This window comes from Miniopterus schreibersii (assembly GCF_964146895.1).
Source record: "Miniopterus schreibersii genome assembly, chromosome: 1".
In the NCBI taxonomy this organism is placed as follows: Eukaryota; Metazoa; Chordata; class Mammalia; order Chiroptera; family Miniopteridae; genus Miniopterus; species Miniopterus schreibersii.
The window spans coordinates 176,421,910-176,442,355 of NC_138101.1; the positions used below are offsets into that span (position 1 = coordinate 176,421,910).

At 35.0% G+C, this 20,446-nt stretch overlaps 1 protein-coding gene across 6 annotated transcripts in view; it reads left to right on the forward strand.

Moving 5' to 3' along the window:
• GPHN (gephyrin) overlaps positions 1–20,446 on the forward strand; it is a 352,065-nt gene that overhangs the window by 288,968 nt on the left and 42,651 nt on the right. For all 6 annotated transcript variants that reach the window (XM_081136828.1, XM_081136829.1, XM_081136831.1 and 3 more), the window contains 5 exons: positions 1,071–1,163; positions 10,767–10,822; positions 14,410–14,529; positions 16,373–16,431; positions 17,466–17,619. In XM_081136828.1, the coding sequence (XP_080992954.1) occupies positions 1,071–1,163; positions 10,767–10,822; positions 14,410–14,529; positions 16,373–16,431; positions 17,466–17,619 (482 nt within the window). The remainder of the gene's footprint in view (positions 1–1,070; positions 1,164–10,766; positions 10,823–14,409; positions 14,530–16,372; positions 16,432–17,465; positions 17,620–20,446) is intronic.

The window sequence follows — 20,446 nt, forward strand, 5'->3', positions numbered from 1 at the left end:
GATAGTAGCTTCCTATTCCCCCCTCTCTCCTACCCCTGGCGACCACCATTCTACTTTCTGACTCTTTGGTTTTTAATATTCTAATTACCTCATGTAAGTGGAATCATATATTTGTCCTTTTGTGACTAGCTTATTTCACTTAGCATTATGTCTTCCAGTTTCATTCATGTTATAGCGTATGTCAGAATTTCCTTCCTTTTTAAGACTGAATAATATTCCTATATGTATAGACAACATTTTGTTTATCCATTCATCCATTAATGGACACTTGGGTTGCTTCCACCTTTGACTGTTGTGAATAGTGCTGCTATTGAGGCAGGAAAGTTAGAATATGGAATAAAGGCCTCAAGCTCCACCCTCCCCTTTTCCATCTTGGCTGGAATATTTCAGACATGATCTTCACTGACCAGTAGTTCCCCCGCTTCCCCCACCTTAATTTTCCTTAATGGAGAGGACCACAAAAGAAAGAAATAGCTATCTGGAGAGGAGGGACAAGGATGAGCCTTGTGGGTAGTCACCCTGCCAGCATCAGACGCCAAGGACCACCCTATCCTCCCTGCCCCCTTGCCCAAATTTAATAAAATCCTTCCACCTAGAACCCATCTGCACCTTGTTCTCCGAGGTCACACCCTCTCAGTTCTCAAATGTGTACTATTGCTTGGACGTGGGGAAAAAAAGATTTATTCATTTTCTTAAGATAGATTTCTAGAAGTGAAATTACTGGGTCAGTAGATATGAAAATGTTTAAGAATTGGCTTTTTAAAGTCATCTTTGGGTTGTGAAAGGATTGGTGACATGTTAACTTGAACACATCTTTGATAACTTTGTAGCTACTCACATTCAAATAATCCCTGCAAGCACTACTATTAATGGACTGAATCTTAATTTTTCATTTCTGACACTAGGGAGCATCGCTTCCTTCTGTCTCCTCTTCTGTGGGATAGAAATCAGGTGTGACTGAGCCCATATACCAGCCTTGTCAGACAAGCACATGTGCTCATCTTGTTTGTGACTGCCTGTTTAACAGTTACTCTCAACATCCGTATTTTGCTTCTTTTCTCTTCTTTCAGATGGAATGGGTCGAGTCCTTGCTCAAGATGTATATGCAAAAGATAACCTACCCCCCTTCCCAGCATCAGTAAAAGATGGCTATGCTGTTCGAGGTAAATATTTTGGCTTTCTTGAGTATCATCATAACTCACACTGTATCTTTTTCCCCTGATTTTTGGTTCAGCCCAGGCACCCAACAACTATTAAATCTGTTTCCCTCTTGGTTGTCAAAATAATTTCATTCACAGACAATGCAATTATCTACACCTATATATTTTCTGACACAATCTTGTTTAAAACTTTTCAGTGAAATTACTGTAGTTACTTGAAAATTCTTATCTATAAATATATGTAGAGTTTGATATTAAAAAAACACTATATTATTATTTATTCTTTCAGCCTTACACATACCAGATAGCAGACATCTTGCTTGGTCTGGGAAGTTTTTCACGTTTTCTAGTTGGAAGCATCTTATGGTATAAGAAAAAAGAGCAGGTTACTAACATAGGGATAAAGGAGGTGGTCTTTTCTCCTGCTTTAAACTCAAACATCAATAAAGGCTTCATAAAAAGCAAGCATAAGGGAAACCTCTAATTCCCTGGAAGATGCCATATTTCAAATCTCGGAAGCCTCAGATGGTACCAGCAGCTCACGCCTTCAGAGTTGCCTGAGATTGCCTAAAGCTTAAAAGCAATGTGAAATAGCATTTGCCTGCCTAAAGTCCTATCTAAGAACCCAAAATGAAAATGCAACTGAATTGCTTAGAAACTATTATTGATTATTGATTATTAACCCAAGGCTTGTGCCATTGAAGAAATGTCTAAAAACATTTCCCAATTTATCAAAGGTGTTAAGAAGGCCAATTTCTTTCTATATGATTATTTATGGAGTCTCTTACCTGTTTTTTTGTTGTTACTTTCCTTTTACTCAATCTAGCTTTTAAAATAATTTTCTCTTTTTTGTAATTAAATACATTAATTAATCTCCATGTTCCATCCCAATTTCTTAACAATATCTTTATGTTGGAGGCAATATAATAAGTGGTTAAGTGTATGGGCTTTGAGCAGAGTAAGAGTAATCTGGGTTCCAGTACCAGTTCCATCAATATAACTTTCAGCAAATTACCTAAACTTTTTGAGCCTCAGTTTCTCATTTCTAATATGGTGATAATTACAACAGTACTTAACCCCAACAGGTTGTTGTGAAGTTTAAATGAGACTATAAAAAGCCTTACTGAAGTTCCTAGCACCAAAAAAAAACTTGATAATTGTTTTTTAATTATAGTAACTATTATTATCATTATTGTTATTATGATAAACACATTTACTTACACAGTCTCTGAAAAAAGTATAACATTTATCTAAATTGTTAATCTCATATTCTATATAATTAAAATGATAAGGAGATTAATTCCTACTAATGTATGCTTTCTCAGGAACACTATCTTGGATGCAGCTCATTCAGCTTGATCTCACTAAATCAGAGATTTCTGAAAACATAAATAATAAATCCCTAACAAATTATTTCCCAATTTATTCCTTCTACAGTGTTTTTTATAATGAATATTGTCCACAAATAAACTTATTTTAGTCTTTTGATAGCCTCATTGGCTCTTTTTGTTTCCTGTTCCCAATCTAAAATGGAAATTCTGTTTTGAACTTATAATTGGGAGCCATACAGTATTACTATAAAATCAGAATACAACAAACAGCTACAACAGATAAAATAGCAAAGGGACAAGAAAGTCTATTTTTTACAGTCTTTGTAATATAAAGTAGGAGAAAGGGAGAAAATAAATTATTTGAGGCAAAATTATTTTCAACTAGAACGTTGTTCTGTGATTTTTGTATAAGATGCTAGCAGCTTAATAAAAAGAAACTATTGCTCTTAGCCTTTCTAGTTGCCAGAAAGAGCAGTTGGACCACATGAGCCATAAAAGAGCCTTTCTGCTGTAGAATCTATCAAACTTTTATGTAAAGTTACCATGCAGCATCTTACTTTTTTGTTTTGAAGTGGTGGTATTTTAGACAGAGAAAAACATATAAAATGACATTTCTCAGTATAAAAGTTTCAACGGGTTATATATCACGCAGCTGATTCATATTATTTCTTTCCTGTGGAATATTGATAGTTCTCTAATATATGTACCATTTACCAGAGACATAACACATAACAGGTAACATTGTGGATATGGTTAAATCGCAAATTGGGAGTGGTTGGTTTATCTGTGTGTATATATATCAGCATCATAATTAAAGAAGCAAAAGTAATCGGTGAACAAAAAGGAATGGTCTCAGTCTTTTCTGTGCCAATAATACGGCACCGTTGCTGCTGGGTAAAGAAGATCCTGAGGCTGCTGTGCGGTTCCTACCACTCTGCTCTGTGCCCTCCCCCTGCGCCCCATCCTCTGCTGCATCCCTTCCCCACCCCTGTCCTTCTCCCTTGTCCTCCTCTGCCTTTGCCTTAGGCCTTCCAGTAATAACCAGTGGCACCCGGGAACGTTGCTAACCTGCTAGGTGAAAAGAGTTTGCTAACTTGCTCTGGACCACTAAGCATTAGCCAGTACCCTTCAGACACATGGCATAAAACTCCAAGCCAGTTGGAGGATCACTTGCTTTAAGGTATGTGGGTTGAAAAATTCAAGAGAGTAAAAAATGACTAAGGAAATAAATAGGAACAGCTTTTTTAAAAAATAAGATAGAATAGAATGTGAAGAAGAAAGGAATCAAGTGATGATTATTTAAATAATAGGAAGAGCTGTGACCTAATTAGGGAGTGAACTTGAAAGATAAAAGGAAATGAAAGCATGTTATCAATTAGAATCAGATTCTTCATCTTTTTAAAGTGTTATTTCTCCCTTCATACTGATTAAGTCAATCATCTTGATGCACTCACACTCTCCTATAGAGATAGGGGTGGGTGCACATTGTCTCACAGTTTCCTTTTTTTTTTAATTACAGTTTACTTCAATATTATTTTGTATTGGTTTCAAGTTTACAGCTTAGTAGTTAGACAATCATATACTTTACATAGTGTTTCCCTCGATATTTTTAGTACCCAACTGGCACCATACATAGTTAATGCAATGTTATTGATTATATTTCCTATGCTTTCCTTTACATCCCTGTGACTATTTTGTAACTACCAATTTGTACTTCTTAATCCCTTTACCTCTTTCTCCCAGTCTCCTTCCCCTCAGACAACCACCAGTCCACTCTTTGTGTCTGTGAGTCTGTTTCAATTTTGTTTGTTCACTTATTTTGTTCTTTAGATTCCACATATAAGGGAAATCATATGGTATTTGCCTTTCTCTGACTGACTTATTTCACTTAGCATAATACTCTCTAGGTCCATCCATCCTGTCTCAAAAAAAAGTACCAGTGGTGTATTTCACAGAACTAGAACAAACAATCCAAAAATGTATATGGAACCACAAAAATCCTGAATAGCCTCAGCAATATTGAGAAAGAAGAACAAAGTTGGAAGTATCACATTACCTGATATCAAACTATTCTACAAGGCCATAGTAATCAAAACAGCATGGTGCTGGCATAAAAAATAGACATATAGATCAATGGAACAAAATAGCCCAGAAATAAACCCATGCCTATGTGGTCAATTAATATTTGGCAAAGGAGGCAAGAACGTACAATGGGGTAAAGATGGTCTAGTCAATAAATAGTGCTGGGAAAATTGGACAGGTATCATACATATAAAAAAATGAAACTAAACCGCCTTCTTATGTAATTTCTTCTTAGATGTTAATATAGACAAAAAATATCTCAGAATTCCAGATTGAGCTTTCTTGAAAATGTTTAATTTGAAAGGCTTATCCCTTCAGAACTTGTTTTGGGATCATTTAGAAAAAGGGAAAGTTCTGAACCAAGCCAGTAATTATTTTGAGAACCAAATGTTGCAAACAATTCGGGTAGGATGTATTAAAAGAAGTCCTTGCCACTTGGGTAAAATAAATTTTAAAGTTTTTTTCTTTTTTACTTTCTGATTGAAATACATGCTTAGGAAATTACAGAAAATCAAAAAGAACATTAAAAATTACCCGTTATCTCACTGCCTAGCAACTATTATCATTTTGTTGTACTTCCTATCAGTGGGTTTAACTGCATACTAAAATTCAGTATAACCTTTTCTTCCCATTTATTTATCAGTATAACCTCTTTGATTTAGAGCTAATTCTTAGTCTTTCATGGAAGTCATGTTCCAGGATTTTTAGTTTGCCCATTCAAAACTTCTTTGGCCACAGCTGGTTCTCCAGCTCATTTGACAGCCCATTGCCTTCCACTATAGGACACTTCAGATGAAGAGGGCTTTATGATGTGGAAATATTACTCATGTGAGCAGAGAGGTAATTTGGAGTAATTAATTTTAATTAATAATGTATTTACGGAAATATCTATTTTCCCAATACTAAGAATAAATGGGCATTTTTATCTTGGAAGATAATGGTAAATGATATAAAATGCCTTTTCACTCATCTGTCCTACTCCTAGCTCCCTGCTTTCCATAAGAAAAGGCAACATATTTAAAATTCCAAACAACTCACCTGATTTAATCCCTCAATATAATTGCAGCAAGTATTAATCCTGTTGTGCTAGTTTTGTTACCTTCCCTTTCCCCCACCCCAACTCTTTCTAATAATCTTAATTTTAGTGTACACATAAATATTATTACCATATTGCCTATCATCCTGGTCTTAGACAGTTTGGTTCCATCAAGCTAAACAAATTCTTAATCTCTCTGCCCTTTTCTCTGTTAAAAATATTTCCTAGGATCCCTGAAAGTTATGCTGCTCTCTGTAGTCTTACTTTATTCACTCCTAACCTGGAAATCATTAGACTCTTTACTGTTGTAAATAAATAAATAGATATAAAGTGTTTCAAGAAGTTTAAAGAGAGCTCACATATTGCCAGAAAATGAAAATGAGTGATAATCATATGGCAAATGGCTTGGGGAAGATTATTTTGTATACATTGCCACAATGAATAGTTATCTAATGGTATCAGTTTTATATCAAATGATATAATCAGAAATCTTTACATAAATAGGTAAACAAGACTAAAAAATGTTTTCTGAACATTAACAAAAAGCTTCAGGATCTAGCATCAAGCATAATGATACAGTGTATTTGCTGTTAGGGTTTGGTTTATATTACTTTTATCGTTTCCTGCAAATTAAATTCTACAATTACAAAACAGAAAAGAAAGCTTATTATCAGAAATGTCAGAATTGTGGAGAAAGATCCTAAGCCTTTACAGAAATCCTTGGAATCCATCTATCTTTTCTAATGGCGTACTGTGGTTTACTTAATTTTTTTTAAGCTTTAGGTTCATATGCCACCATTCCTCCACTTCAGCTCCCTCACACCCAAGCTTGTAGAATTCAACTTGAAAATGGCAACTTTTATTTGTCTCTTTAATAGATATTTTTCAGTAAATATCAACAAGTTAGATTGGTTATTCTTTTCTATCTTTATAAGAAATAGTAAATTTCTTACAATTTGGAATACTATGCAGCTATTAAAAAGAAGTATATTTTATCCTTTGGCACAGCATGGAAGGAACTAGAAAGTATTATACTAAGTGAAATAAGCCAGTCAGAGAAGGACAAGTACCACATGATCTCACTTATATGTGGAATGTAATAAACTGATGAACAAAATGGATCCAGAGACATAGAATAATGGAACAGACTGAGGGATCTCGGGGGGAGGGGGGGGGGGAGGTTAATCAAAGAACTTTAAATAAATTAATCAAAGAACTTTAAATAATAAATAAAATACAAAATTATTTGGTTCATTTGTATTTTTCAAATTTTCTACAAGAAACATGTATTCTATCAACAATTATTATTTTTTAATAAAATATTGTTTAAAAGTTAAAAAAAAAGAAATAGTAAATTTCGGTGTTAATATAAAATCAGGACTTCTGTTGTTGTTCACTGATTATTTTATTCCTTGAGTTTTATTCTGAATGTGTCTATATTCAGTTCAATCTTCTCTGCTCCTCAAAAGAGTAGTCCCTCAACCAGCAGCAGCAGCAGCTTGTTAGAAATATAGAACCTCAGGGCCTATTCCAGACCCACTGAATCAGAATCTGTATTTTTAACAAGATCTGCAGATAATTTATATGCACATTAAGGTCTGAGAAGCACTATTATAAGGGAAATATAGTTTTAGAAAGGTTCCAAGAACCTTCTATAATGTTTGTTGACTGAGCCTTCCTTGGCCAGAAGTATAGAGGCCTATTTCCCCGAGCAAGGTGGAGAACATAGTTTAAGAGAGCAGGTTTTCTCCCCAGTCAGTGCACTGTCCTTAATTACAAAGGATCTTGCTGCTTAGAATCACTTATGGGCTCTTTCAGATGTTGGCCTCCCTGATACTCTATACCAGACTTGCTCCAGATGATCTCCAGTGACATTTATTTAGAGCATTCATTCATGCATGCATCTTCCTAAAATGAATCTTTGGAGCCACACTCATTTATTTACTGAACATTTTTAATACTTCACATGTTGAACATTTATAGAATACCTATTATGCACCAAGTTCTAGGGATCCCCCTGAGACAAATAAGCAAATAATTGCAAATACATTAGGAAGCCATAATTAGAATTTCTTCAAGAATATACTAGAGAAACAAGAGAGGAAGTAGGTGACTCTTAAGGAAGGGGAGTCAGATATGACTTCATGAAGACAATGACATTTGAATTGAGTCTTGAAAGCTAAGAATTCTTTCGTCAAAGACAGAGATAAGGGAAGGACACTCCAAGTAATGGAAGTAGCGTATGTTATGGAGCTAAAATATGAGTCTTCTTGAGGAGCTACAGTACTAGAAGTTGAGAGTGGCTGGAGTATAAGATATAAGGAGGACATGAACCAGAGGCCTTTACACATCATACTGCTCTCTTTAGGTGAAGATCTTTAAATGGAGCATTTCCACTTTATATCTATCTCCATCTCTCAGAGCATTCTCTCTCCCTCCTCTGCCTCCCTCTCTTGCCATCTCTCTCTCACACACACACTCCAACCTTTTGCCTACTCAGCCTTCTTCATCCTTCATATTCAAATCAAAAATGGTTTTATCAGGGTGGCTTTCCTTTACCCTCCAGTGTAGTTCGGGTACTTTCATTGTGTGCTCTCATAAAACCATGTTCCTTTAAAATGGTCTTCATTTGGGTTTATATATTCATTAATATGATTGTTTGATTAATATCTATCTCCCCTATTACATCAGTGGCTTAAAGAGTTTTATTTTAACCACACTCATAGGAAGGCACACATTAAATACAGTATATATTACAAGCCAATGATATAAACTCATTAAACATATATAATACATATAAATAGACATATGCACACATATATAAATAAAAATAAGTTTCATGAAACAGTATTTATCCTTACCATGTGTGATGAATATATTTTCTATTCTTTTTCATTTAAAAAAATTGTTTTCAAGTTAATATTAGAGCACACCTCCATTTGTGATCCCGAGTTTAAAAAACATTGCAACAGACTGGCACTGCATTAGAATAGAAACAATGTCTGGTTTACTCTTTGCTCAGCACCTTTGTGACACTTGGGGCATAGAAGGCACTCATTAGAAATTTAGTGAATGAATGAAAGGAATGAAAAGCTTTAAAAGGTATTAGTATTTTTAAAGACTGATTATCCCCATTTTTATCAACAAGAAAACTGAAGGCTCAAGAAAAGTTTAGTTATTTGCTGAAAGTCCTGAGGCTAATACTGGTAGAACCAGGATTCAGATTCAGTTTTGTTTTACTCTAAGAACCAGGATTCAGATTCAGTTTTGTTTTGCCCTTGTGCAAAGAAGTAAAAGGAGAAAATGTCTCGGTTTTTACTGTGAGATGGCAAGCTGGTAATATCTTTACTAGAACAATAAAAAATAAATTTATTCACATTTCAGATGCAGTTAGTGCAGAACTCTTAAAGATAATTGACTTTTTAAATTTTCTACAGTAAGAAAATCATTATTTGCTTTAAAATACTGCAAAAGCCCGGCTGGGCGTGGCTCAGCGGTTGAGCGTCGACCTAGGATCCAGGTGATCGGGGTTCGATTCCCAGTCAGGGCACATGCCCGGGTTGTAGGCTCGATCAATGACTCTCTCATCATTGATGTTTCTGTCTCTCTCTCTCCCTTCCTCTCTCTGAAATCAATAAAGATATATTTTACCAAAAAAAAAAATACTGCAAAAATAAGTGGGGGAATAGATGAAACAAGATTGGTATAATGTTGATCATTGTTTAAACATTTGTTTAAAATTGTTCACTTCAAAAAAAGTTCTAAAAAAAGAAGAACCTATGAAAACAGCATAAGAAGAATAGTACTACAAGAAAACTGTTCTCTTTCTTACAAGTAAGCACTGACAACACAATGACTCAAAAAACACAAGAAAGCCAAGAGTTTATTAACTGAGATAATGTCTATAAAGCATGAGATACATCTTTGTACATAGAAGATACCCAATGTTAATTCTTGTCTCTCTCCACAATAGGTCAACCAAAGCCTGTGCAAAAAGAGTGGGTCATTATAAAAAGTATTGTTTATAAGCCTTTAGTAAAAAACAACATTTTAGTCACATAGAGAAATAACAAATTTCATATGTCCTTTTTAAAATAAGGAAATTTATTATTTATCAGCATGATTGCAAATATTATTAAAATAGTCCTATAGAAAGCGTCATCTTTTCTATATATGTGTCCCAAACCCTTGCTGTATACAGATAATACAGAACTTATGGTCCTAATCATAAAACTCATTAGATAGACATTGCCTTACCAGTAGTATTGGTCTGAAATCCATATCACATGTGAAGAAAACCCTTTTGAATACATTTATCTCTAGGAATATTTTTTATCAGTCATTAATATACTGTATGTAAAAAAAATGGATAAGAAGTTTTTTCCATCTCAGTTTTGAAAGGGTTTATTTCAATTTTAAAATAGTCAATGGAAAAATGTGATGCAGCACTGCCTATGCATTCTGATTCAGGAATAGCATTTTGACACATTATAAAATATATTTTAAAAATGTATATATATACACATACACTGTTCTGGGAATTAAGAGACTGGATTTTAGTCCTAGCTCTACCACTAGTTAGAGCTTGTTCAATGTACTTAACCTTTTCTACCTGAGTTCCTTTATTCTGCAACTCATTTCCTTCAAATGTCAAGAGAAGAAAAGAATGTATGTTCTTCCTACTTCACTGGGTTATTATGAAGATCAAACCGAGTGGTAAATAAAAAATAGTATGAAATAGTTAAAAATTTTATAGAAAGTGGAGAAATATATAATATCCATGAGCATGCACACACACATCACACATATGTACCCATGAATAAGGTGGTATTTATTTAGGAAGACAGGCAAAAAGAACTTCCTGTTTAAAGAGTACATATGTGGAAATTATCGAGCAACAGGAAGACCACCTCAAGTGACACCATGAAAGGACACAAATTAGGAACACTTCTATTGGTACTTGTGAGTTTTGGATACCAAAGATCAAACCAGGAGTAACAAAGCCATTGTCTGGCTCTTCTAGGAGATCAGAAACGTATCCCTTTCCTGAAGCCTTATCTGATCATTTGAGTCAAATTTTAGAATTCCAACACTAGGTTTTTATTCCCTGCTGTAGGTCCATTCTGATGTTTGTTTTTGGTTCTGTTCATCTCACAGCTGCTGATGGCCCAGGAGATCGTTTCATCATTGGGGAATCCCAAGCTGGTGAACAGGTGAGATTCATAGGCCTAACAGGCCCTAAAGATTTCAGTTTCATGGATTTTCATGATCTACTTCTAAGTTTCTACCATCATTGTAAGGGAAATCTTAGGGATTAGTATGAAATAATTAAAATTTTTAATTAATATGAAATAGTTAAATCTTTCTTAGCTGAAAGAATCTGCATTTATTAATATATGTCATGGTGTTGCTGGTATGTCACAGACATGACCACAAACATTTTCCAGCCCTGTGATTGGATCATTCTTTCTTCCTGTATGAACATCAATGTTCTGAATAGAGCTACCTTCCAGAAGTGTTTTTAAAATTGCATGAAATGCTAAGGGAACTGCAAATAGTTTGTGGTAGTCACAGCCTAGTATACATAGGGGTAGGTAGCAGATTGTTAAGGGCTTTGTGGACTTCTTAAGCTTTATATGCCAGTTAAGACCACTGCTGTACTAGAGAACTAGGAGCACAGGAAAAGTGAAACTGAAAAGTTGCCAGCTTCTTGTAAGTTCTTATAAGTTTGATGAGATAAAAGATCAAAACTATACAAGAAAATGGGTGGGTTTTTGATTGTTTTGTTTTTTTCAAATTACCTATGATGTCCTTTATCTATAACTTATGTATCATACAGATGAACCAAATTGCTCACTTACTGAAAGTACATACACTTGTGCATTGGGGTGCTATTGCATACACTGAAACAGTGATTTACAAAATGCTGTCTTGTAACAAAATAATTGACCTTAAATATCTTATAGTTTGATCCTATTGATTATCACTGGGCATTTTCAAATGAAATATTATTTAATTATACGGTGCTATCATTGGACAAAGCTCAAAAAATCCAATTAGTACCTTCATTAAGGAAAAATCAAGATTTAAACTGTTTACTTTATATAACACATATAAAGTATATTAATAAAAATGAAAAGAACTACTTACTAGTCTTAACAATCTAAAGGAAATACTTCACATATTGCTAGAGTTTTTCAGTTGATTCAATTTAATTGTAGTTTATATGTCTACTCTAAGTGGATATATAAATGTTTTTATATATCCAATAATATCTTTTACATTGGATTTAATATAAGTAAGCTGGTAGTAATCTTTCATCTACCACTTAGAATGACTAGTCCTGGAGAGGAGCCAAATTTTTTTATTTAATAATCACACAAAAATATTTCTTAAGTGTTGGTTTAAGCCAAGAAGTAGAGAAAATTACAGGTACAACCACAATAAACCTTAAAGTATATTTACAGAATATGGTGCATTGAACTCAACTAAGTTAAGGCAGGGCTCCAGGCTAACACACTTCAGCTTAAGAAACAGCTACTCTGAAACTCACTTTAGGATTTACTTTTGCCTTAGCCAAAAAAAAGCACTTTCAGCAATGAAGGACCTCTTTAGACTTATATTAAATGCCTGTTCCACAGTCTCAGAAGATTGTGTTGGCATTAGCATCTCTACTAAAAAATACATATATCAAATCTTTAATGCTTTTCGTTAAAAATCACTGTACTGCAAAAATGGGCATATACAGTGTATTAAGATATGTCCCAGACAATAAGTAGTAGTAGTATCTGGGGTTGAAAATTAAAGAAGAAATTTTAATGTAATGGGCCCTAAACTTTTCATTTTAAATCCCATGCATTACCTTAGTAGAAGATTACATTAAAATACAACAATGCTGAATAAGCCTGGAATGTCTTTTATTCAAATAACAGAATAAGGGGATACATAGTTCAGTCCCAAGAATCCGTTTCTCCAGTGACTGTGGGAGAAAAGCAGGAAGAACACTGGAGCTATAAGTCACAAAGGATTGCAAACTTCATGTAGTTGTTGTGGTAATGAGATTATTCATGTTCATGTATTCATTCTGGAAATATTTATTGACTACCAACTTTGTGCCAGACACTTTCTAGGCTTTGGGATAGTAGAGCAATAAATATGTCTGGAAAGGGGAGATTAAGGAGATTAATGCAGGGACTATATCTAAGATATATATAGGGTTAAGGGAAACTAATGAAGAAATATGAAACACCAAGAGGCTAACAGTGAAACTCCATTACCACCTCTAGATCTGAAGGAGCAAAGGGAAAGAGTGGTACCTGGACCTGTGGGGATTCATAGCTATGGGACAGGGTCACCTGTCAGTAGTAGAGATGACATAGCCTTCACCAAACTGCAGCCCAGCAGGGAAAGAGCAAGGGGAATACAAACCCGACTTTTCTCTCTCTTCTACCTTCTAATTTCTTTTTGGCCCCTTGCATTGGCTTTACCTAACCAGAAGCCAGTGATGGGAACCTGGTTGAAATAGTCCATAGAGTTCAGCCTTCTGGGCCACAGCACAGGTTAGTATGATGATGCCATCTGGAAAGGCAAACAGAAAATAAAACAAATTCCTGTCTTTTGTTAGGCTTAGATTATTATATAAATAGAATGTAATGATGCACTTAACACTGTACTTAACATAGATTGAGGGTTCAATAATATTATCTATTAGTGGTATTGTTTGTAGCAGTAATAATGAAAGAAGCTTTTTAAGACTGTTCTAATAAATAAATTTCAAGTTTTACTTCAATTGTATATCCAGTAGAGAGGTATATTTCCTTAGCCATTGCCTAAAATTGTTTTAATCTGTTAAAAAGTACATAGCTTAAAATGTACCACTTTAATCATTTTTAAGTGTTCAGTACAGTTGTGTTAAATATATTCACATTATAACCTAAGGGTTTAAATAAATGCTTATGAAGCAGATATCTTTGGAAAGGTTTTTTATTGGGGAATTAATATTATCTCAGAATTTTATGTTAGGGCAAATTTGAAGCATCTTTCCCCCAATTCTGACCTAAATCATGGCCAATGACAAGTGACTCTTCTGAGGCCAGATCAAAACCATCAGATGGATCTTACAGAAATATGTTTTTCCCTGGGCTAGATGTTTGCCAGGTCCTCTGATCAGTCTCCTATACTGTTCCCATTGAGAGTTCAGACAGTGAAAATCTCAGATATAATGTTTAACCCAAATCATTACAGACACTACAATCATTTTAAAATTATTTAATTACATTTGCTAGAAAGATTTTAGAAAGATTTTCAAGAGCAATAATTGATTTTTCTGACTTTCCTATGTTTAACCTAGAAGTTTAGTTTTAGGTTACTACATTTCTCAAATATCAGAACTTCAGTAAATGACTAACATGCTGGTTTTTCATAACTGTCATTCATAAAATCATGATGCATGGCTTTTTTTTTCTTAAGGACTCTCAAATCACTTAACATATATTAAGAAAATTCACATTATTTGAGCAAGACTCAGTAGTGGCAAATGTAAGTGGCAGTTCTTGAAAAGGAAAACAGAGCACCAAAAAAGGCACCTAATGGTCATTACCATAAATCAAGTTAAAGCCTCTTGGTGCAAGTATACCTGTTTGTGAGGAGCTTTCATTACATTGGCCCAAAATGAATAAGACTGTACGATTTTCCTTTTATGGTTTGTTTCTAAAAATGTTACATCTCCCACAGGAAAATGTTACTTTTCCTTTGCAGCAGTAAAGTAAATCAACTCTTTCTTACATGTTTGTATTTCCAGCCAACCCAGACAGTAATGCCTGGACAAGTCATGCGGGTTACAACAGGTGCTCCAATCCCCTGCGGTGCTGATGCAGTAGTACAAGTAGAAGATACCGAACTTATCAGGGAGTCTGACGATGTACGTCATCACCAGGTCTCATCGTTACACTCCTGCGGCAGTATTTTTAGTTTATTTTCTGCGGTGTTTTTTTGGTTATGTTAGGATCTTACAATGTAGTGAATGGGTCTTCACTAAATAATGAATTACCTTAGGCTTGAAAATCTTTTGTTATAAGAGACTTTTTTCTGATTATTACTGTGATTATAGCAGAATTTGAACCACATTTGATCCTAGAAATTTCACATGCAAACAAGGAAAGAAACTGCCTCAAGATAGAAGAGCAGAGGTATTAATTGTTGGCATACCTTCTAACTGGGAAATTTGTTCATCCACACCAGCTTCTTATAAAATGTGAAGGAGAATTTACTAGAGAAGAATGTAACAAAGAACACTTGGGCAAGTTCTTGAATGTAACACTAAGCCAAATATTTGAACCAAAATCACACTCAAATCTAGTATTTAGTTTTCAGGAAAATCTGTGATACCAAATGACAGCCTGGAAATGTTAAATTGATGCCAGTACCCCCTCTATTGCCTGAAATAAAGGACCCTGTAATCTTTTTTGGTCTAAGGCCTGCTTAGAAACTAGTGGCAGGTATTGAAATCAGAGGATCAGCCACCAATAAAAAAATTGTTTCAACCAAAGTCTTAATGACTGGCTGTCTTACTTGTTTTGTGTAAAAGTTTAAGATAGCTTATTTTTAAAAGCCAGAGTTAAAAATAGTTATATTCTCCTGGTCTGGCATACAGTAAAATTTGTCCATGCTGAGAGACAGTCACTTTTCCTGACCTGGGAATTTTTTAAATCATCTTCCCACATGTAAGGCTTATAAAATTCAACTCTTGGCATGCAGATCACATTGCTTGCTGTTAAAATTGTCCAGCAGATTTATTGGCATCAGGGAAGCCAGCAGAGCATTGAAATGCAGAATACATGCATCCACAGACTCTGCCAGATGACATGACACAGTTCCAGTTTCACAATATTATTCACAAGCCCGTAAATGTAAAATTGATGATCACTGTTCATTTACAGAAATTTACTACCAGACAAACTATAAGTCCTTCACTGAAATTCCTGCAGATATTTGGGAACCTTGGTATAGTAATGAACCCATGATTCATGGAAACAGAAGAGATAGGTTATCTCCTTACACATTCACTGTATCTATTAAAGTAGCCAAATATATGTACAGGATGGGGCAAAAGTAGGTTTATAGTTTTGAGTACATGAAACATGGAGTTTATTTTTATATTATTATTTATTGTATTATTTTCCATATGCACATTACATATAAATAATATATATAAAATTATTTTTCCTTGAGAACGCTACTTACAAAGCAAGACTCAGTGTTTTTTAATTGGTGTTTTTTTAAGACAATTTGTTTTGTTTTGTTTATATATATATGTATATATATATATATATCTTTATTGATTTCAGAGAGAGGAAAGGAGAGGGAGAGAGAGATAGAAACATCAGTGATGAGAGAGTCATCGATCGGCTGCCTCCTGGGGATTGAGCCCACAACCCAGGCATGGGCCCTGACCGGGAATCGAACCCCCATCGCCTGGATCCTAGGTCGATGCTCAACCGCTGAGTCAGGCCCGGCCGGGCTAATTGGTTTCTTTTTTAAAAGTGTGAAAATATTTTATTTATTCCTTGGCATCAAACCTAATTTTGCAGGAATCTGTGGTAGAAATTTATTTCAAAGAGTTTAGCAAATGATTTTTTATTTCTCTGTATTTGTATATATATTCTGGGCCTATCTGATGACAAAGGCATTGAGTAGCTAAATTACACTGATCAGAAATTCTGTTAGATTTTTCTGTTTGAAGTGGCATGACTTCCTTATTATAGGGCACTGAAGAACTTGAAGTACGAATTCTGGTGCAAGCTCGGCCAGGCCAAGATATCAGGTAAGTTGATAACATATAAAATATGTAGCCAACTTCTCTTTCTGCATGATCATGAACTCAGGGGAGAATGGCAATTGTAAATCCACAGTTCAGTCAAATAACCATTAGCTTTCAGGATATTTAACAAGAAGGAAAATTAATTTTCTCAACTCTACATCCCATGTCTGCCCTGCCTACATTTTCATGGAGATAGTAAAGGCAAATGAAATAATTAAAAGCAAAGAGCCCTGGCCGGTTTGGCTTAGTGGATAGAGTATCGGCCCACAGGAGGCAACCAATCCATGTGTCTCTCACACATTGATGTGCCTCTCCCTCTCTTCCCCTATCCTCCCCCCCCTCTACTCTTTCTAAAAAAAAATCCATGGAAAAATATCCTTGGGTGACAATTAAAAAAAACAAACTAAATATGAGGCCACTGCCCTACCATGACGAGGACATGTACTTTAAATTACTTTTCTTACAATGGAATATATTTACCCTGATTTCATTAATGCTAATTTGCTCAAATCTCCCTGTGACACAGCGACACTTTTCCCATCCCTATGTCTGGAGGCCAAGGTGAATGGGTTTCTGCAGACACGTAACTGGACCAACCTCAGGGGACCAAATAGAAATTATCTCCATGACTGTAATCTCATTAACATTATTCTCCTTCCCACAAAACTAACAAGCTGTAGATTTTTTTATCATTAATGCCATATAGTTTCTTGCCTTATATTAAAGAAAGTTTGCAATTGGTGGTTTTGACAGTAATGTGGTACGAAGCAATTTGTAATTTTCAAATATGAAGTAACATATTCCTGTTTAGACAGAAATATAAATTCTATTTCTGTCTTCTGTTGTATGATTTACTATTTTTGATTTAAAAAGCATGGAGTTTTTAAAATCTCTTCATTTCATTATTCTGCTCCTGCGTCATCTCTTAACATTTTTCTCCCCTTGAGTGTCCTCTTTCTCTGACACTAAGGTTTCCCTCTGAATTGAGAAAATATTATTCTTACTCATCGTGCTTATGGTTCTGCTTTGACTTTCAGACCCATCGGCCATGACATTAAAAGAGGGGAATGTGTGTTGGCCAAAGGAACCCACATGGGCCCCTCAGAGATCGGTCTTCTGGCAACTGTAGGTGTCACAGAGGTTGAAGTCAATAAGTTTCCGGTGGTTGCTGTCATGTCAACAGGGAATGAGGTAAAAAAGGAGGTGGGGGGAATGAGTCTTTCAGATAAAAGTATTTCTGACATCTATGTTGTAAATAGAACATTGTGGGTTATAGATATTACCTCATTCCTGTAACAGGGAAATAAAAATTAGCCGCAGGATAGTTCAAATACAGAAGATGAGAAGGAAGGACTAGAAATTACATATAAATAATCCCTTCCATTTATTAGGCTGAAATATCACAACCAGTGGCCTTTCCACACATGCAGTGCATATAAACAAAGAATGTTGACTGATAGCTATAGATATTCAGCTGTACCAACTCAGTACTTAGTCTTTTAGGACAATGAATTGTGCCCACTCTGCTGCTGTGATGTAGGCCACCTCTGTGTGGGAAGAAATTCAGTGACTGGGAATACCATGGCTAGCCTTCTTCCTGCTAAAATTCCATGTGATCTTTATCACCAGGAAGGGTTTGATAATCGGGTTTTTGTTGTTTCTCTAAAGATAGCATCTCTAGTGGCAAGCTATTTAAAAGGTATCAAAATGATATCTCAGCCCTGATTTAGGAAGGGGAATTTAGTCAATCTTTTTCTGAGAACTCTTAAAAAACTTCCTATTCCCTGTTTTTCTTAGGTTATACAAAAGTTCAGTTGGAGGCTCTAAGGTCAAATTTAGAATATTGAAAAGTGAATCTGCTGGAAATGCAAAGCCTAAGATCAGAATCAGAAACTCTTGATATTTTTAAAATTAATTCCTTTAGATCTTACTATTTAACAGGATTTCTTTCTCTTTCTTTCTCTCTTTTAAGCTCTTTGTTCTAAAAATAAGCCATTTGTTACCATTACTTTTAATTTCTTAGAGCCTTGGAAATTAACATTTTCAAGGATCTCTGTATTACCCTTATAGTTCTTTTGGAAAGAGCAAAAAAAAAGAATAGAATATTTTGTTTTGCTAATGGAGAGATAAATCAACATTCCAAATTTGCTTATTTCCCCGTATATGTGTACTAGTCATTCCCTAAAAGTAGTGATTCACCCCAAACATTATTTTCAATTGATTACATAGTGATGATTTTAATATCCCTAGGACCAACTGACAGTGTTTAGCGTCAGAAAGTAATTTATTTTAAACTTAATGAACTATTCTTATTTGTGATTTATTTATATGTTTTGTATATCAAAGTGAGTTCATGGGGTTTGGGAAAGCTAAATAAAATGAGCAAACTCATAAATAACTAGTTATTAGGCAACTTTGTTTCAGCTATATTTCTTGTATTTTTCCTGATGCTTTTGTAGGGCTGGGCTTATATTCTCAGTTATCCCCAGAGTATATTGGCAGTAATTTTTAAAGCTATCCTTTATACTCTTTATTAGAACTATTTACTGGTAATAGGGAAAGGTAATGGGGTGAGAATAGAGATGGCACTTACATTATGGAATCTAAGGAAGAACTTGTAGCGCTAGTTTCCTGCCCTCATAGATTTGCTAATGCTTGGAGAGGCTTTGATAGATTCTGTGTGACCTCCTTCCCCTACTTTCTCTGGCCTACTGTATTACCATAGTTTTCCAAGGGAAAACTGCTTCTAATTTCTGTAGTCTCTGGTTCAGCGTAGCTGAACATTCCTCCCCTACTCCCATCCAAAGTTAGCTGTTATTATGCTTCTCTATGATCATATAGTTTAGTTCAACAAATGTTTATTGGGTGCCTCTGTGAGTGGGAGTATACTGGAAACTGGGGATTAAAGAGATAAATAAAGTACAGTATCTCTCCTGAAGGCTTGAGATCCTCAAATAGAAAACAGTAGAAAAAAATCATTCATTTTCAGAGAGGCCAAAAGAAATTACACTTGTCTATCTATGTGGCAAGTTTATAATTTTAGTCATTCATACCACAGCTCTCCTTTAAGTATTCACATATGTCCACTTCTTGAATCCAGTGTGGTATATTGATAAGCAGAACAGTGGCCTTAGGCAACCCAAAGAATGCCATACAAGGTGTCTCTGTATATCATATTTAAAACCAGCCCAGTATTTTGTGACTACATGAAGTTGTTCAGGATGAGGGAATTATTTCAGAATGGGGGAGGTATAGTTATAAACTGCAACTACCACAGAGTAGTCTCTGTAGACACTTGTTGATTTCAATAAACTATGTATGTTAAAATTTAGTTAATGCCCTCCAGTAATTGTAGGTATATGTTTCCAAAGTCATGTATTGGTTCAATTAACATTTTTTTAGCAACTAATTACATGCTGGAATGCCCACCAGAGGTTCTCTTATCTAAACATCAGACTTGTAAGATGTAAATACACTGTATTGTGAGCCAGTGTACTTAGATATTGAAAAGGAAACTCAGCATCAAGCAGGACAGCATCAGACTTTCTTCTTCAGTGGGACCAGTCCTCTTAGCAGTCCACAGAGCCATCCAAGAGTATTTTCTTTGCTCTTCAAGTGACATTCAGGTGCAAGGGAACAAGCTGACTTATGATAGAAGAATATGGGAGCCCACCAACTTAGAAGCTCCATGCCCTACATAGCAATTAGTATTTCTTGTAACAATCTTAGGCAACTTCCAGGGTCCTTACAAGAGAAATGCCCAGTTACCACATAAATGGAAGCCCAAAGCTATAGCTTCCCACTAGGTATTTATAGTTCATTTGTAGTTCCTTCCAGCACATATGCAAGTTATCATTTTTTTTATCATTTTTACCATAAGAAATGTTACCTAGTAACAAGCTGACATTTCGTCTTTATCAAATTTCCAGGGGAACAGAGCTAGAAAGTTAACCCAAGGTCAAGTTTGTCCTTAGAGATGGAGAAAGGTTTCATTAATCCTTTACCCTTCAGGGGCATT